Consider the following 17,847-nt stretch of genomic DNA (forward strand, 5'->3'; position numbering starts at 1 on the left):
TATGATATTATTAATTTGAGATCGTGGTGGTGTTAGGCCAACGTCATCCTGCTATAAGAATAGAACATCAAGATTGTATCTGTGTGCTCATACAATATAGCCAAAGTAGCCATTTATGAACTTCATTTGGAAGTAGAGAAATCTGATCACAATGATCCTTCATGCATCACTGCTCACTTCATGGATTCTTTAGTCCAACCATATTATTGCATACTAACCAATCAACAATTCACCATCATTGCCATGGTGATTACGACGATGCAGTCCAGCTGGCTAGCATGTTGCTGTAGAACACAAATGCCAGGTCCTGCGAAATGCTTTGAGCTCAAATCTGACATGTAAATCACGAGAATCATTAAAAGCATACAAGAAAGATAAAAAAAAAAAGAAACCTCCCATTTGCATTGAACTCTTTTTAGTGAAATCTATCACCATTGAATGCCCTAATTATTTATGCATAAAAGAATTAAGCAAGTCAATTTTGATGCTATCAGTAGCATATCCTCCTGTTAGTGCAAATGACACCCTCACTGCTTTTGGTATCCATTTCCATATTTGCTACTTGGAAAGTCCCCAACACAAGCCCAGATCACAATAGAATTTTCTGAGACCTTGCATGCACTGATCAATGGGTGGCTTTGTTATGAACAGTTACTTTGTGGCAAGCGTATGGGCTTCTTCTTTTTATTCTTGTATCTCTCCACCTTTCCCAATAAATAAGTAGCATCTGTGGACACTGAGATCCAAATTTGGCACATGGTGCACAATGTTGCAGATTCTCCATGCTTTGTCTAACCTTTACATAAGTTTCAAGAGCTCACTTCCACTTGTCCGATGGCAAATTTGTGAGCTTCACCCTTGATTGAAACCCAACTACACCCAGCCTGCTTATTAATTCCTCTTGCTTTCATGTGTTGCTTCACTTGAGCTACATCCTCCCAGCTTCCTTCAGCAGCATATAACTTTGAAAGCAACACATAGGCTGCATCATTGTCTGGTGTTACATGAAGAATTTGTTTGGCAGCCATATCCCCCACCTTTTTGTTTCCATGAATCACATAAGCACTCAGTAAGCATCTCCATAGAGAAGGCCAAGGCTCAAAAGGCATTTTGTCAATAACTTTTTTTGCTTCTTCGATATGACCCGATTGTACAAGCAAATCAACCAAGCAAGCATATATTTTCTTTGACAGTCTCATTCCATAAACATGATGGATCAAGTCGAAGAAGAGCTTTCCCTGATCAACAAGGCCCATGTGGCTAAACGCTGAAATTATGGAAACAAATGTAGCATGGTTTGGCTGTAAATTCAGCTTATGCATTCCTTGGAAGATTCCAATGGCTTCATCAGTAAGGCCATGCTGTGCATAAGCAGTGATCACTGAGTTGAAAAAGATAGGATCATAACCTTTTACAGAAAGATCAAACGCCAACCTTGCACTATCTGTATCTCCACATTTAGCATATATATCAATAACTGAGCTTGTTATGCATACATCCTTCAGCCCATATTATAAGGACATGAGCATGGAAACTTTTACTTAGATCTAATGCAGCCAGATCAGAACAAGCTTTTAAAGCACTGCCCATGAAATCATCTGGGTTTCGACCTGTTTGTCTCAACTCCTTAAGAAGTGATAGCGCTAAATAGACACATCCTTGCTGTGAAAAGGCAGAGATCATGGCACTCCAGGAAACCAAATCTAAACCTTTGATGCTGCTGAAATTTTTTAGGGAATCATCAACCAGCCCCATTCTTGAATAACACATTATCAATGAACTAATGACAAAAGGGTACAAACTGAAAGCAGATTTAATTATACTGGAATGAATTTGTTGTCCAATTCTCTGATGTTCATGACTAGAACAAGCTCCCAATATGCTCGAGTATGTATATTCATTCGCTCCGATGCCTGATTTGTGGAGATCACTGAAGAGATTTAATGCCTCACTGCTGCAATCATTCAAGAGATATCCCATAATCATCTCATTCCCGACAGTTATATCAAAAGTACTAATACTTCTAAAAATTGCATGTGCATTTTCAACCAACCCACATCGAGCAAACATATCAATAAGAGATTTGGTGATAGGGGCATTGTCTGTGAGTCCGCGCTGATAAGCAAGAGAATAGAACTGACACCCAAGATCAATGTCAACAACAGAAGCACAGAGCATAAATAAGATCTGGAAAGTGACTTTATTTGGTTTAAATTTTTCCAGCAACATCTTATAGAACATATCTATAGCTTCTTCCAGATTCTCCTCTTGAGCATACCCTGAAATCATCGTATTCCAAGAGATATTGGCGATACCCCTGTAAAAACAACATGACAGGGAGCGTACCTGGATTCGCCATTGATCGTGTAGGTAGTTCGGCGTTCTCCTCAGCCGATCGACGCCCACAATGAGCCCAGGCCTTATGTCGACGGTGAGCAGGACCCTTTCCGCAGCGTCCGAATGCGGAGCAGAATTTGGGCAGGGAAACAGCTACAAGTCACTCATCATCCCAGTAGCCCCTAACCCCTTATTTGTAATGGGAGATTAGGCAGTTACGTGAATGTGGTCTCTCCACATTCACGTAACTCCCACCCACTATCTCCATTACTTGGCCAGTTACGTGACCCACTAATGGTTGTGTCAAACTGGGTCACACTGTGGGTTGGACCCTTAAACCCAAAATGTCCAACATTCTCCCACTTGACACCAAAAGTGTACTAAATCGAGGTGTATACCGTTATCTCGATTTAATTCTTTATGTGGGTTCACATGCCACCCTTTATCACAAGGACGAATCGTATAAGTCAAGGATATGAACACCCCTTTATGAAATGTCATATTTTCCTGTACTACGCTACAATTTACCTTCAGTGCTTAGGCATGTATAAAATTACCTTTATGAAATAGGTTGGTCTCTCACCTATTCTATTGGTCCTTTAATATTGTTATTCTGCTATTCTCTCTAACCCATATGAGAGATTCTTTATGCAAAATCAACAATAACTCAAAACCTTAGAGAATCAAAACATAAACACAAATGTGATTACATAATGTATTGTCATACATCAGAAGGAATAAAAAAGACCCATCCCCTTTACATGTTGGGAATACAATCCCGGTGCTAGCCCTTTAGTAAGGGGATCCGCAGTCATTTCCTTCATCCCAATTGTATCAATACATACCAGATGATTCTCAGTCCTTTCCTTAACAACAAAATATTTTAACTCCATGTGTCGACACGATGTTGAGCTCTTGTTGTTATTTGAAAATGACACGGTTGCTTCATTATCACAAAAGATCTTTAGTGGTCTCTCAATAGAGTCCACTATACCAAGACCCATAATGAAGTTTCTTATCCAAATGGCCTGTGACGAAGTCTCGTATAGAGCAATAAATTCCGCCTCCATGGTATGAGCAACAGTGGTAGACTGTTTTCCGCTTCTTCATGAGACAGCACCACCCGCTAGAAGGAAAATGTATCCAGTAGTGGATTTTCTACTGTTAATACACCCTCCTAAGTCCGCATCAGAGTATCCAACGACCTCTAGGTGGTCAGCTTTCCTGTAGATCAACATATAGTCTTTCGTTCCTTGTAAATAGCGCATGACCTTCTTCGCTGCCTTCCAGTGCGCAATGCCTGGATTTGACTGATATCTACCAAGCATTCCCACAGCAAATGCTATATCAGGTTGAGTGCAGGTCTGCGCGTACTGTAAACTCCCAACTGCTGAAGCATATGGGACAGCATCCATCTGAGCCTTCACAATATCATCCTGAGGACAGTCCTTCAAGCTCAATTTATCCCCTTTCACTATAGGTGCCGAACTAGGAGAACAATTCTCCATCCCATATCTTTTAAGAACCTTAAGGATATAGGATTTCTGAGATAGGCCAAGGACACCTTTAGTTCTGTTACGACGGATCTCGATTCGAAGGACATAAGTGGCCTCACCCATGTCTTTCATATCGAAATGAGAGGAAAGAAAGTCTTTTGTTTCATGTAAAAGACTCAAATCATCAGTTGCAAGAAGAATATCGTCAACATATAATACCAAAATTATGAACTTACTCCCACTAGTCTTAATGTAAATACACTGATCAACAATGTTTTCAGTGAATCCAAAGTTCATAATTACCTGATTGAACTTCTTATACCACTGGCGGGAGGCCTGTTTAAGTCCATAAATTGACTTATTCAATTTGCAAACTAAGTTATTTGAGTCATCTATACTGAAACCAGGAGGTTGTTGCATGTATACCTCCTCATCCAGATCCCCATTCAGGAAGGCGGTTTTCACATCCATCTGATGCAGCTCTAAATCAAAATGAGCTACGAAGGCCATGATTATTCTTAATGAATCTTTAGTTGAGACAGGAGAAAAAGTCTCATTATAATCAATGCCCTCTATCTGTGTGAAACCTTTTGCAACAAGCCTAGCCTTGTACCTCTCCACATGACCTTTAGAGTCTGTTTTGGTTTTGTAAACCCATTTACAACCAACAGGTCTAACTCCATCAGGTCGAGGTACAAGATCCCACACTTGGTTCTTTGCCATAGAGTCAAGCTCTTCTTTCATGACATTAATCCAATGTGTTGATCTTTCACTTTCAATGGCTTCTGCAAATGTGAAGGGATCTTCATCAATGTCTATGAAATCATTTGACTCTTGTAAATACACCACATAGTCCGGATGGATAGCAGATTTCCTAATTCTGGTGGACCTCCATACAGGTGCTACAGGTGGGTCAAAATGAACCTTTGTATCCTGTTGTTGTTGTATATCCTCATCAACAACCGGATCTAGTTGGGATTGATGTTCATTGACTGGACTTTCTCTTACATTACTCGAAGGAACAATGATAGAGAAAGTCGGGTCATTATCCTTAGCAGGTGAGAAACCTGAATCCTGCATTTCCTCAAAATTAATATTTTGAGATGCATCTATCCCAACAGAACCATTTTCAAGAAATCTTGCTTTATCTGTTTCCACTATCTGTGGTGTATGAGATGGACAATAAAACCTAAAGTCTTTCGATTTTTCTGGATAACTAATGAAGAAACCACTAGTTGTCCTAGGATCAAAAGCTTTTATATGTGGGTTATACAATTTAGCTTCTGCTGGACATCCCCATATGTGCATATATGACAAAGAAGGTTTTCTACCTGTCCATAACTCATAAGGAGTTTTTAGAACAGCTTTTGTAGGAACCTTATTCAAAATATGCACTGCAGTCCTAAGAGCTTCACCCCACAAGGTTAAAGGAAGGTTTGAGTGATTCAACATCGCTCGAATCATTTCTTTAAGCGTACGGTTTCTCCTCTCAGCTACACCATTCTGATAAGCACTACCAGGCATGGTATACTGAGGTACAATTCCTTCCTCTTTTAGAAACCGCGCTAATGGACCTTCCTTTTGTCCCATCTCAGTGAAACGACCATAATATTCGCCACCTCTATCTGACCTGACAACCTTAATAACTTCACTGGTTTGTTTCTCTACTTCTTTCTTGAAGTCCTTAAAAACCTGAAAGACTTCTGATTTTTCAGATAATAAGTAGAGATACATATACCGTGAGTAATCGTCTATAAAGGTGACAAAATACTTTTCACCCGTATAACACGGTGAAAAAGGGCCGCAGACATCCGTATGCACTATTTCTAACTTTCCATTGCTGCGTTTGGCATCTTTCTTATATGTGTTAGACTGCTTAGCCTTTATGCAGTCAACACATGGCTCTATATTCGTAAAATCAAGGGATCCAAGGATTCCCTCTTTCACGAGTCTTTGGACTCTCTCTTTCGAGATATATCCTAACCTCCGATGCCAAAGCAAATAGGATTGATCATCCTTTAGTCCACGTTTATTGCCAATCATAGTATTCTCAATGGAGTGAGATTCCTGAATTTGGAGTTTGGTTCTTAATCGATACAAACCATCACACATATATGCAGAACCTATATTCATTGAATTTTTCATAATAATAAGTTCAGATTTTTCAAATTTAAACACAAAATCAAACTTATCAAGTTTTGAAATTGAAATTAGGCTCCGACTATAAGATGGAACATAAAATGTATCGACCAAATCCAACATGAATCCCGACTCCAACACAATTCTGCAGGTCCCAACGCTCTTGACATGTGAACGCATCTTATTTCCTGAGAAGATGCTTCTTTCATGCTCCGTTGGTTCCCTTTTGTTCAGAAATGCCTGCAAAGAGTTGGCAATGTGCACCGTGGCACCAGAATCAATCCACCAACTATGCAATGGAACATGAATTAAATTGCATTCATGAGAAACGAATGACTTATTACCTTTATTTTCGAGCCACTTCTTGAACTTCAAACAGTCCACCTTCTTATGCCCTTTCTTTTTGCAGAAGAAACACTTTATAGAAGGACCACCAAACTGGGATTTGGCTTTCGCCTGAGAGTTTGAACTCTCCCCAGTGGCTCTCTTCTGATTCTTCTTTTTGAAGGAGCTTTTCTTTGGCCTCGACCTCTGTTTATCCTTATGAGAGGTCATATGTGCACTTGGCACCCTCTCACCCTTCAACCTCTCCTCTTCCTCAACACACTTACTCAAGAGGTCATTAAAAGACCACTCATCATTATGTGTGTTGTAGGAGATTTTAAAGGGTCCATACTCAGTAGGTAACGAGGTTAAGATCAAATGGACTAAAAATGAGTCAGAGATGGCGAACTTCATGTCATTCAGTTGAGTCGCAATATTCCTCATTTCCAAAATGTGCTGTCGGATGTGACTGTCACCAGCATATTTTATAGACACTAATTTGGACATAAGGGTACTGGCCCTTGCCTTATTAGAAGTGACGAATTGAGCCTCAATGGCTCCCAGAAATTCCTTCACAATCCTACAGTGAGGAATTGCACCTCGAATGTTCTTAGCCACCCGAGATTGCAAAGCAACAGGCTAAGTCTGTTCGAGCGCTCCCACTTCTCAGAGGCAGCCTTCTGATCAGTTGTACTCTGCTCTGTAAGAGTGGGAGGTTCGTTAATTCTAAGGGCCAGATCTAAATCCATATAGCCCAAAGTGAACAACACAATTTCTTTCCAATCAGAAAAATTCGATCCGTCTAAGATAGGGATACTACTAGAACCGTCGATATGGACGGAACCTGATAAAAGGAACGAAAAACGGAAAGATGTTACTATTATTGCTCAAACGAGACTCGTGTTGAAAAGGTAAAAGTGAGACCCTTTATTTTCACCTTTTCTGAGACAAGCATAGTTGAGCCATTATCGTTTCACTTTGGTGAAAACGATAATACTCATGATTGCTCCGTCTCTTCAATTCCCAAGGAATTGACTTCAGTTGGTGAAACTAGTAGATCATGAATCCAGAGGCAATTCAGCACTGTACCTTTGGGTACGAACATGCTTCATGGGCTGGAATGCATATCTACTATCACACCCTGTGTAAATTTGGAACACAACGACCTACCTTTGGGTAGAATCGATGTTTCATAAATTCACACACAATCATAATTACGAATCTTAATACGGTTCAAAGAATCCTCAATTAACACGACTCAGATCACTTTGGTGATTACATGAATCGGTTAATCAAAATCTTTTACCGAAAAATTTATTCGTATTATGGAGCACACCCATGCACACATTTTAATGCATGTATATTCATGACATAATATTAGTTTATACTACAACAAAAATGCATAAACTAATTATCATAAATTTAGTCATAATTCATGCTTAAAATCATCATGCATAACTTAACCAACGCTAAATACATGAATTAACATGCATAAGTCATGCATTATTCAAAATAAATACTTTGTAAAGCATGAAAAATAACAAAAGCATGCTCATATGGGTAAAACCCAGGGTCCACATGTAGGAACCGGTCTAAAAACACTCTGAACCGGTCTGAAACCGCCCTGAACCGGTCATCTAAGGGTCTGAACCGGTTCCGAACCTTATAAACCGGTACTTAATATGAACAAAAGTTCCATAAAACCCTATAACCGTATACCAAAATCCCTGTATTTCTTTAAATCTATGAAAACAGGGTCTCAGCATCCCGGAACCGATGAAAAACTGGAAAGAACCGGTCAAAAACGGCTCCGAACCGGTTCCGGAAGGGGTCGGATCAGGTTCCTGATCCGATTCAGTCTCAATAGTGTTTGGATCTTGTTTTTATGGATCCAACCCAGTTTCAAATGGGATCCGGGTCTGACCCGACCCATACTTAATACGGGTCGGACCCGGTCCAAACCGAATACCAGGTTCGACCCGGTCCGAAACAGGCCCGGGTCGGACCCGGTCCAAAACAGATACCGGGTTCAACCCGGTCCAAAATGGATACCGGGTTCGACCCGGTCCATCATGGACCCGGGTACGACCCGGTTCAGACAGGATACCGGGTTCGACCCAGTCCAACATGGACCCGGGTATGACCCGGTCCTATATGGACCCGGGTATGATCCGGTCCTTCATGGACCCGGGTATGACCCGGTCCAACATGGACCCGGGTATGACCCGGTCCAAACCGAATACCGGGTTCGAACCGGTCCGAAAAGGACCCCGGGTACGACCCGGATAAAACCGGATCCGGGTCCGACCCGGTCCTTAATGGTCCCGGATCGGACCCGATCCAAAATGGGTCCGGATCGGACCCAATCCTTTCCGGATCAGACCCAGACCCAGTACCTTTATGGGTCCGGGTCAGATCCAAAAGGTAATGGAGCAGACCCGATCCACTCAAAAGGGTTTGGATCGGGTCTGTCCACGGGTCGCGTCGCCGGACCCGATCTGGTCCGATTTTAAAACTTAAACAGAAACCCGATGGTTTCTGTTTCAGTTTTAAGAAAACAGAAAAGGGGTTATTCGGTTTCCCCCTTTTTCCGGTTCCACGGCGACCCACGTCACCGTCACGGCGACCGGAGCAAATGCCGGCGACCTGCGTCACCCCACGGTGACGCCGGTCCGGCGTCATCCTCCCCGACAGAAGGCGTCGCCCCACGGCGATGATGGTGGCTGCCATCCGATGGCTGAAGAGCTCGGCAGCGCCTGCCAGTCCGGCGGCAGCCCCGGCAACATCAGTAAGGATGCCGCCGGCCAGTGGCTGCCCCTCCACGGCGAAAACCCACGGCGACAACCCACCCCCTTCCCGGTGACAGGTAAGGGTTTTAAATTTTTTTTTTTTTTATTGTCGCCGGTTTCGCAGGTAACTCCGGCGATGAGGTGGGGTATCCAGGGCGCCGGCAAGACCGCCGATGACAGCTCTGCTGTTTTCCGGCAAAAGCCTCTCGCCCGATGACGAAAAAGGAAAACAGAGAAAAAATGGGTTTTTAAACCCTTTTTTTTATATCTGCCGGTTACAGAATCAGGCGACGGCTCCGGCGATATTCCCGGCGACGGCAAAACCGACCACAGGTATAAAAACGTACATTTTTTTTTATGAGTTTTGCCTGAAACCATGAAACCGAGAATGTAATGTCGCCCTTTTCGGTGACATTTGCCGGTGAAGACAGACTGTCGCCCCACGGCGACAGTCTGCAGCAAATCGGTGGTTGTCGCCCCATGGCGACTCTACCGACGCCAAATCGCCCTACACAGCCACGCGCAGCGGAAATGCGTGGAAGTGGGCCCATAACCCAATATTGGCGATACCCCTGTAAAAACAACATGACAGGGAGCGTACCTGGATTCGCCATTAATCATGTAGGTAGTTCGGCGTTCTCCTCAGCCGGTCGATGCCCACAATGAGCCCAGGCCTTATGTCGACGGTGAGCAGGACCCTTTCCGCAGCGTCCGAATGCGGAGCAGAATTTGGGCAGGGAAACAGCTACAAGTCACTCATCATCCCAGTAGCCCCTAACCCCTTATTTGTAATGGGAGATTAGGCAGTTACGTGAATGTGGTCTCTCCACATTCACGTAACTCCCACCCACTATCTCCATTACTTGGCCAGTTACGTGACCCACTAATGGCTGTGTCAAACTGGGTCACACTGTAGGTTGGACCCTTAAACCCAAAATGTCCAACAATTATATCTATTGCATCCATCTCACCAAATACCTGAACGTTGCCACACTTAAAGTACACTCCAGCAAGCAAATTCATCACCGACGTATCAAATGCAGCCCATCCAGACTTGCAGATCAATCCATGAATCCGCCGCCCGTAATCAGAATTCTCTGTCATCGAGCACCCTTCAAGCTCACCGGTTAAGGTGAACTGGTCAGATTCCATGCCTTTATGAATCATACAGGACACAAGTTGTATGACGTCCTCTCCATATCCATTACACACATAACCACCAACCATCGCATTCCAGCAAACCAAGTCCTCACACTCCATAATACTATCAAACGCCTTCTCTGATGCATGAATGATTCCACACTTTGCATACATGTTCAAAAGAGCACTACCAACATACAGATTCATCTCAATTCCAAGTTTCCAACTCAAACAATGAACGGAGATCCCAAATTCAAGAGCTCCAAGACTACCACAGGCCTTCAACACGCTACCCAGAGTGTACTCATTAGACTGGATTCCAGACATCTTCACATGAAAAAACACGTCCAGAACTTTCACAAAGTCACCACGATGGACGTATCCTGCTATCATGGACGTTCAAGACACAAGGTTTCTTTGAGGCATTTCGTCGAACACTTGGCGCGCATATGCAAACAGGCCGAGTTCAGAGTACACGGTGAGGAGATGGTTGAGAGAGAAAGCGTCATCAGATAATCCTGATTTGATGATCTTGCCGTGAAATCGTGTGGCTGACAAGGTGGAGTTGTGCCTCACAGATGACGTCAGAGCAATGGCAAATCCAATAGCATTGTTACATTGAGCGGGTCTTCCGAATAGAAACGGCGGATTGGCGAACATGGATGCTTTGACAAGAAAACTAATGACATAAAATATACGATGGACACGTAATCAACGAGTCGTTGTAGTATAGTGGTGAGTATTCCCGCCTGTCACGCGGGTGACCCGGTTCGATCCCCGGCAACGGCGTTTTTTATAAATTTATAATTTTAGCATATTTTGGGTCTTCCTTTTCTTTACTTTTTCTTTCTTTGAAAATATACTTATGCAACAATCACGATGGAAAATGCCGGTTATGTTCACAAATATCTTGATATTGTTAAAATCGGATACGATTAGAAACACTATATTTTCATTTTATATTTATATTTTTGCCTTAGTTTGAGGCTTTCCTTTCTTTACTTTTTCTTTCTTTGAAAGTTATGCAACAGTCACAGTGAAAAATGCCTGCCATATTCACAAATGTCTTGATATTGTTAAAATTAGATAGTATTAGAAACAATATATTTTCATATTATATATTTATATTTTTACCTTAGTTTGGGGCTTCCCTTTCTCTACTTTTTCTTTCTTTGAAAATATACTTATGTACCAATCATGTTGAAAATTTTCGGTTATATTCACAAATGTCTTTGATATTGTTAAAATTGGATACTATTAGAAATACCATATTTTCAAAATAGACAACACTTTGTGCCAACATTTTCTAAAGATTTTCCCTTGAAGAGCAAATTTTTTTATTTATATGATATTTTTCCTCTCTAGAAAATTCTCTGACATGGTTATAAATTGTTTACACCTCAATTTCAGCCAACTAGGGTTTTGAAAATGGATAATTTATCTGAAGTTCAAAAGAGTAATTTTCTTTTAAGTATAATTTTGACCCCAAAACGGCCATTTTCTTTCTAATACCTATGATTGTTATACATGTGAATTAAAGTATAAGACGTAAGCTTTCCAATGATCTAAGAATCGCTTAAGTCCAATATCGTGACGTGAAGTTTATGGCTGCAACAAGTAAAACAATAACGGTTGTGGAGAAGTCCTTGGCTGTTTGGATAGCTCTTTAACGCCAAGGGCCTGTTTGGAATCTCGATGCCGGCATGGGCGTTTATGCATTTGGCGTTACCAAGGCCAAAATTTGGTCAAACGCCCATGGTGGTACATTTGAAATCTTGGTGCTAGGATGGGCGTTTATGCATTTGTGATTGAAAGCGAGGCCCTTTCTCCTTCGTATTTAAACTAGATGGATTTGACAGCTGCCACTCCCAAACAGGCCCTAGAGGTGGTAGCTGGCAAAGCAGCTACCACATCCTCAAATGCATAATCTCCATAAACGCCCATCCCAGCTACCGATCCCAAACAGGAAACTTTAGGGCCTGTTTGGGATAGGTAGCTGAGATGGGCGTTTATTAGGGCCTGTTTGAGCTAGGTAACTGGGATGGGAGTTTATGGGGTTTATGCATTTGAGGAAGTGGCAGCTGCTTTGCCAGTTACCACCTAGCTGCCAAATCCATCCTTTAGTGTAAATACAAAGGAGAAAGAACCTCACTTCTAGGGATGGCAGTGGACTGGGGAAAGCGGGCTCCCGCCCCGCCTCACTCCGTTTGGACCGGGGATGAAGGGTATGAAACGGGGATGGAGGCGGGGACGAAGGTTAAAATCCATCCCCGTCCGGGGGTGGAGGCGGGGATGGACGTGCACTTTTCCCCGCCCCGCCACGATCCCCGCCCCGACCACTTTTCCCAGCAATATCCCCCCCCCCCCGCCCCGCCTCATCCCCGTTTGAACCGGGGATGGAGGACATGAAACGGGGATGAAGGCGGGGGTGGAGGATAAAATCTTGAGGCGGGGCGGGGATGGAGACCTTGTCCCCCGCCCCGCTGCCATCCCTACTCACTTCCCATCCCAAATGCATAAACGCACATCCTAGCACTGAGATTCCAAACACCTTAACAAAAATGTCCATCCCAGCGTCGAGATTCCAAACCACTACAACAAAGCAGTAGATTAGCGACAACCACATTCTGTCGCTACACCTGTTAGCGATGGATTAGCGACGACGAGGCGACGGTATGCTTACGTCGCGAATTTTTCGACGCTAACTGGCGACAGAATAAATCCGTCGCCAGGTCCGTCGCTAAGTGTGACGAACTAACGAGCGTTGTATTCCGTCACCAATCCGCCGGTACTAAACGGCGAGCACGGCTTGGCGACGGATTTACGTTCGTCGCTAGGTCGTCGCTAGATTTATATGAATAGCGACGGATGGTTCCGTCGCTAATCTGTCGCAAACACGAAAAAAAATTAAAAAAATTTATTTGAAAATTAAATACCGAGAACGGTACAATTTATATTTCCTGTACAATTTATATTTCCTGTAAATAAAAAACAAACCACACAAAAAATTCCATATAAAAAGAATCTACAACAATTAATTATTTCACCTTAAAATTAACAAGTTTAATTATTTACAATTCAACAATTACAATTAGGAAACATAAAAAAATAAAACTTCTTCAACACAGTTCTCTAATCATCGCCAAGATTTTGTGTGTCTTCTTGTTCATTGCCTTTATCTGTCCCTTCAGCACCGCTACGCTGATTATCGCTAGCAGCCTACACAAGAAAAGAAAAGTCAGTATTGATAAACAAAATATAATGAAATAAATTACACACTATATGTGATTCTATCATCTGCTCATGTGTGTTCTAAGGCAACAAAAAAACTCTATATGTGATTCTATCATGCTCATATGTGCTCTAAGGCAGACAAAAAGTTATATATGTGATTCTATCATGCTCATATGTGTGCTAAGGCAGTCAAAAAATTGAATATGTGATTATAGCATGTTCATATGTGTTTTAAGGCAGCTAGAAAAACTCTATATGTGATTCTACCATGCTCAGATGTGCTTTAAGGCAGGCAAAAAGCTATATATGTGATTTGATCATGCTCGTATGTGTGTTAAGGCAGTCAAAAATTTGAATATGTGATTATAGCATGCTCATATGTGCTCTAAGGCAGGCAAAGCAAAAAAATTTATATGTGATTCTATCATAAATGATATATGTTCTAAGGCAGTAAACAAACTTTATATGTGATTTTGGCATGCTCATATGTGTTTTAAGGTAGTCAAAAAACTGAATATGTGATTATAACATGCTCATATGTGTTCTTAGGCAGTCAAAAAACTGAATATGTAATTATAGCATGCTTATATGTGTTCTAAGGCAGTCAAAAAAACTTTATATGTGATTCTATCATGCTCATATGTGTTCTTAGGCAGTCAAAAAACTGAATATGTGATTATAGCATGCTCATATGTGCTCTAAGGCAGGCAAAAAAATTTATATGTGATTATAGCATGCTTATATGTGCTCTAAGGCAATAAAAAAACTCTATATGTTATTATAGCATGATCATATGTGCTCTAAGGCAATAAAAAAACTCTATATGTGATTCTATCATGCTCATATGTGCTCTAAGGCAGGCAAAAAGTTATATATGTGATTTTATCATGCTCATATGTATGCTAAGGCAGTCAAAAAACTGAATATGTGATTATACCTGAGAGGGACCTGCAATCGAAGATCTCCTATTCAGCACAAGATTGTTGATCTCATCTCGAAGAAAGGGGGCGACGGTGTCATGGAAGTAGTCATCCAATGTGTCCTTAATGATCTGGTGTACATCATCACCGGAAAGAATAGGCTGCTGCTTGGAGCTTATGTCGGCGAAAGTAGCCTTTGAGCCGTAACTGAAAGAAGCAATAACTAGTGAAGTGTTCAGATTACTCCCAAACCCGAACACGCGACCTTTTTTGGGTTCACCTGCTGCAGTCACCCATGCTGCAGGATCAAATGATGGATGCTGAGTAGCGTCATCGCCATATCGCTCTACCATCTGTTGCTCATATGCCTCCTACAAAATAATGTTTAAAGTATGCATTAATAATTAATGATAACATTATGATAATTTGCATATTGCAATGATTATTAATAGAATAAATATATACCGTCGTTGTTCTCGCCTTCTCTGATACGAAGACTCCCGTGGTCTTCCGTTTATGTGTTTCAACAAACACATCCTTATATGGTACACTGCCTCATTTTTTTGCTTCCTGCGAAGTTAAATGACAAAAGATTTAGTACACAAGTTTGTAACAATACTTATAAAATTAATATTATATATTGATGAGTTACCATTTTCTTCAGGTGGCTCCCAAATGTCTTAGATCCACCTATGTGTAGATGGGCTTCGGGCATCTTCGCTCGATTTTGTGCAGCCTTCGTAGAGCGGTTTCTAAATGCATCTTCCACCCACTTATCGCACATTTTATCCCAGTAATCTCTCCTGATAGTAATAGGGCCATGGCCCTTCCACAGTAGTGGATCATCTACTACGCCAGATGCTATTTTTGCTGCAGTCTTTATAGTGTGCAACATGTCTGCAAATCGATTGACAGTCACCTTCTGCCACACCTTCCTTGCATCATTTTCTTCTACCGTAGTTGCGAAGCGATTCGAAGCCTACAAATATTTTCAGAAAGTTAGTAGACATTACTTAAATAAATTAAATATGAAACACTTCAATATTCATACATTAAAATCATGCTCAGCATGATCTCCGAACTCCAACAAAGCAACCCTAAAAATCAACAACTAAGTGAGTATGTGAACAATAAAGTGTTACATCTACTAAATTAAATAACATGTGATACACTTGCATCACTTACTCACCACGGGTATTTACCCGATTTACATTGTTTTTGACACTTACTTACCACAGGTGTCTGAGCACGAGCTGATTCTGTTGAAAAATCTGGACAAAAAAATATTGTTTCAAAATGAAGTCACTACAAAATAAAAAAAACAATTATGGCAAGGGGTCGACTCCCCTGCTGTTCCGGTAGGGGGTCGACCCCCTTACGGAACATAGGGGGTTAACTCCCTTACGAAACGTAGGGGGTTAACTGACCCCCCGTTCGGGCAGAGGGTTGACCCCAGCCTTTCTGCCAGTGAGTCGACCCCCTGCCGGAACAGCAGGGGGTCGCCCCTCTACCGGAAAGGCAGGGGGTTAACCCCCTGCCGGGGTCGACACCCTGCCGGAAATGGCAGAGGGTTAACCCCCTGCCGGAAAGGTAGGGGGCCCTTGCCGGAAACGGCAGGGGGTTAACCCCCTGCCAGAACAGCAGGGGATTAACCCCCTGCCTTTCCGGCAAGGAGTTAACCCCCTGTTGTTCCGACAGGGGGTTTAACCCTTGCCGAAAAGACAGAGGGCCTTTGCCGGAAATGGCAGGGGGTTAACCCCCTGCCGGAAAACGCAGGGGGTCGACCCCCTTCCGGAAAACGCAGGGGGTCGACCCCCTTCCGGAAAACGTAGGGGGTTAACCCCCTGCCAGAAACGCAAGGGGTCAACCCCCTGCCGGAAAACGCGGGGGGGGGGGGGGGGGGGGGGGTCCTTTACCTTCCTTCGGGCGGCGGGGCCTGTAGACGGTGGGACCGGCGAACGGCGAACGACGGGAGCAGCAAAAGAAGAAAAGAAAAATTTGACTGGGATTAGGGTTATTCGAAACTTAGCGACGGCTTAGCGACAGAATCACTAAGCCCACGTAAATCAAATTTACGAAACCCGCGATGGACTGCTCTCAGTCGCCACGTCCGTCGCTAAGTAGCGACGGACTTGAGTTTGTCGCAAGAGTCGTCGGCAAATCGTGCGGTCGTAAAGACCAAATAGTATGTCGCAAACTCCGTCGCTAAATAGCGACGGACTATAGTCCGTTGCTGGTTTCGTATGCTTCATTGATTATAGCGACGGATGTTTGTCGCTCGGTAATCTGTTGCTAATGAGCGGCGGAAATATTCCGTCGCTAACAACGTGTTTTCTTGTAGTGAACATGCCCTTAATGGCGTTTGACCAAGATTTTGCCTCGGGAACACCAAATGCATAAATTTCCATCCCAGCGTCGAGATTCCAAACAGGCCCTTAATGGCGTTTGACCAAGATTTTGCCTCGGGAACACCAAATGCATAAATGCCCATCCCAACGCCGAGATTCCAAACAGGCCCTTAACAACCCTTGAAAATCAAAGAGGAAACTAGATCCAACCTTTCTTAGGAAGCAACTGTGTAGGGCCCACCATATTACTCTAGCTTCGCACTCCATTAATATGGCCGACCAATGTTGTGTTATACTAGATATTGGATCTTGGATCTAAAAGATACACTGTACAATATCTATAAAAAAGGGGTCACCCATACCATTTTTTACCACCTTAGCCCTCAGGTATTCCAACTCTCTTTGAGCCTAGTTAACCTGCTCTAGCCCAGTCTAGCCACCCTTGTTCCTGGCTCAGTCTTGTATCCTATCTTAGAGCCAATTATTTTATCTACGGTCGCCCCTAGCCACACAGAGAGGTTAGACAAACTCAGTTCAATCGTTTAAGGTGCCAATGGGCATCAAGTGAAAAGCATTATCAGTTGAAAGAACTATAATAACACCCCTATGAACGTAAAAACAGATGGATGCAAATGGGTTGGATCCCGAACAGCTAAATACATGGGGAGAGGGATCTGAATCGGTTAATTTTTTAACATTGAACTGGAAAGTTTTTTTTTTTTTTTTTTGAGAGAGAGAAGAACCAGAAAATATAAAATGAAAAACGCTATAGGAAAAAAACTCTTTTTTTTTTCTGGGGTTAGGCAGACCCCTACCAGAACAACAGCCGACCCATGTGGCAGAGGGATTCGATCCTGGGCTTTAGCTTGACACAGGACCCGGCTTACCACACGGGATACCAGCTTGGTGGTAAAAAGCTCTCTCTTCTTTCTATCAAGAAGAAATAGGAAAACAAAGGAAGACAGAACATGGACTGTTTCATGGTCAATCTTACCGACCGAAATATATAAAATCTCCTCTCAGTTCTCGAACTCAAGACCCAAGTTTTTAACAGATCACAAGGAAAGAAACTCATGCATAGCAGCATTAATCATTAGAGTGAAACCTCCCAATGGAGCGA

At 42.6% G+C, this 17,847-nt stretch overlaps 2 protein-coding genes across 2 annotated transcripts; both read right to left on the bottom strand.

Annotated features, from left to right (window-relative positions):
* Window positions 1-809: 809 nt before the first annotated feature.
* On the bottom strand, window positions 810-2,289 carry LOC149832424 (pentatricopeptide repeat-containing protein At4g13650-like). The gene is made up of 2 exons (XM_090013243.1): window positions 1,497-2,289; window positions 810-1,444 (listed from the first exon to the last, which is right to left on the bottom strand). The coding sequence occupies exons 1-2, from the start codon at window positions 2,287-2,289 to the stop codon at window positions 810-812; spliced, it is 1,428 nt and encodes a 475-aa protein (XP_089869369.1).
* Window positions 2,290-9,593: 7,304 nt separating this feature from the next.
* LOC149832425 (putative pentatricopeptide repeat-containing protein At3g15130) lies at window positions 9,594-10,618 on the bottom strand. Its single transcript, XM_090013244.1, has 2 exons — window positions 9,987-10,618; window positions 9,594-9,657 (listed from the first exon to the last, which is right to left on the bottom strand). Exons 1-2 carry the CDS (start codon window positions 10,616-10,618, stop codon window positions 9,594-9,596), a joined length of 696 nt encoding a protein of 231 aa, XP_089869370.1.
* Window positions 10,619-17,847: the final 7,229 nt, after the last annotated feature.

This window comes from Nuphar pumila, chromosome 7 (assembly GCF_984573655.1).
Source record: "Nuphar pumila chromosome 7, dmNupPumi1.hap1.1, whole genome shotgun sequence".
Lineage (NCBI taxonomy): Eukaryota > Viridiplantae > Streptophyta > Magnoliopsida > Nymphaeales > Nymphaeaceae > Nuphar > Nuphar pumila.

Excerpts from the sequence above, each read along its gene's own strand:
- LOC149832424 (XM_090013243.1), bottom strand. The coding sequence starts at position 2,289 with ATGATTTCAGGGTATGCTCAAGAGGAGAATCTGGAAGAAGCTATAGAT. Across the intron at positions 1,445-1,496 it reads TATAATATGGGCTGAAGGAT|ATAGTGCAAGGTTGGCGTTT; the intron begins GTATGCATAACA and ends GTGGAGATACAG.
- LOC149832425 (XM_090013244.1), bottom strand. The coding sequence starts at position 10,618 with ATGATAGCAGGATACGTCCATCGTGGTGACTTTGTGAAAGTTCTGGAC. Across the intron at positions 9,658-9,986 it reads CCAACCTACAGTGTGACCCA|GGGTATCGCCAATATTGGGT; the intron begins GTTTGACACAGC and ends TTGTTTTTACAG.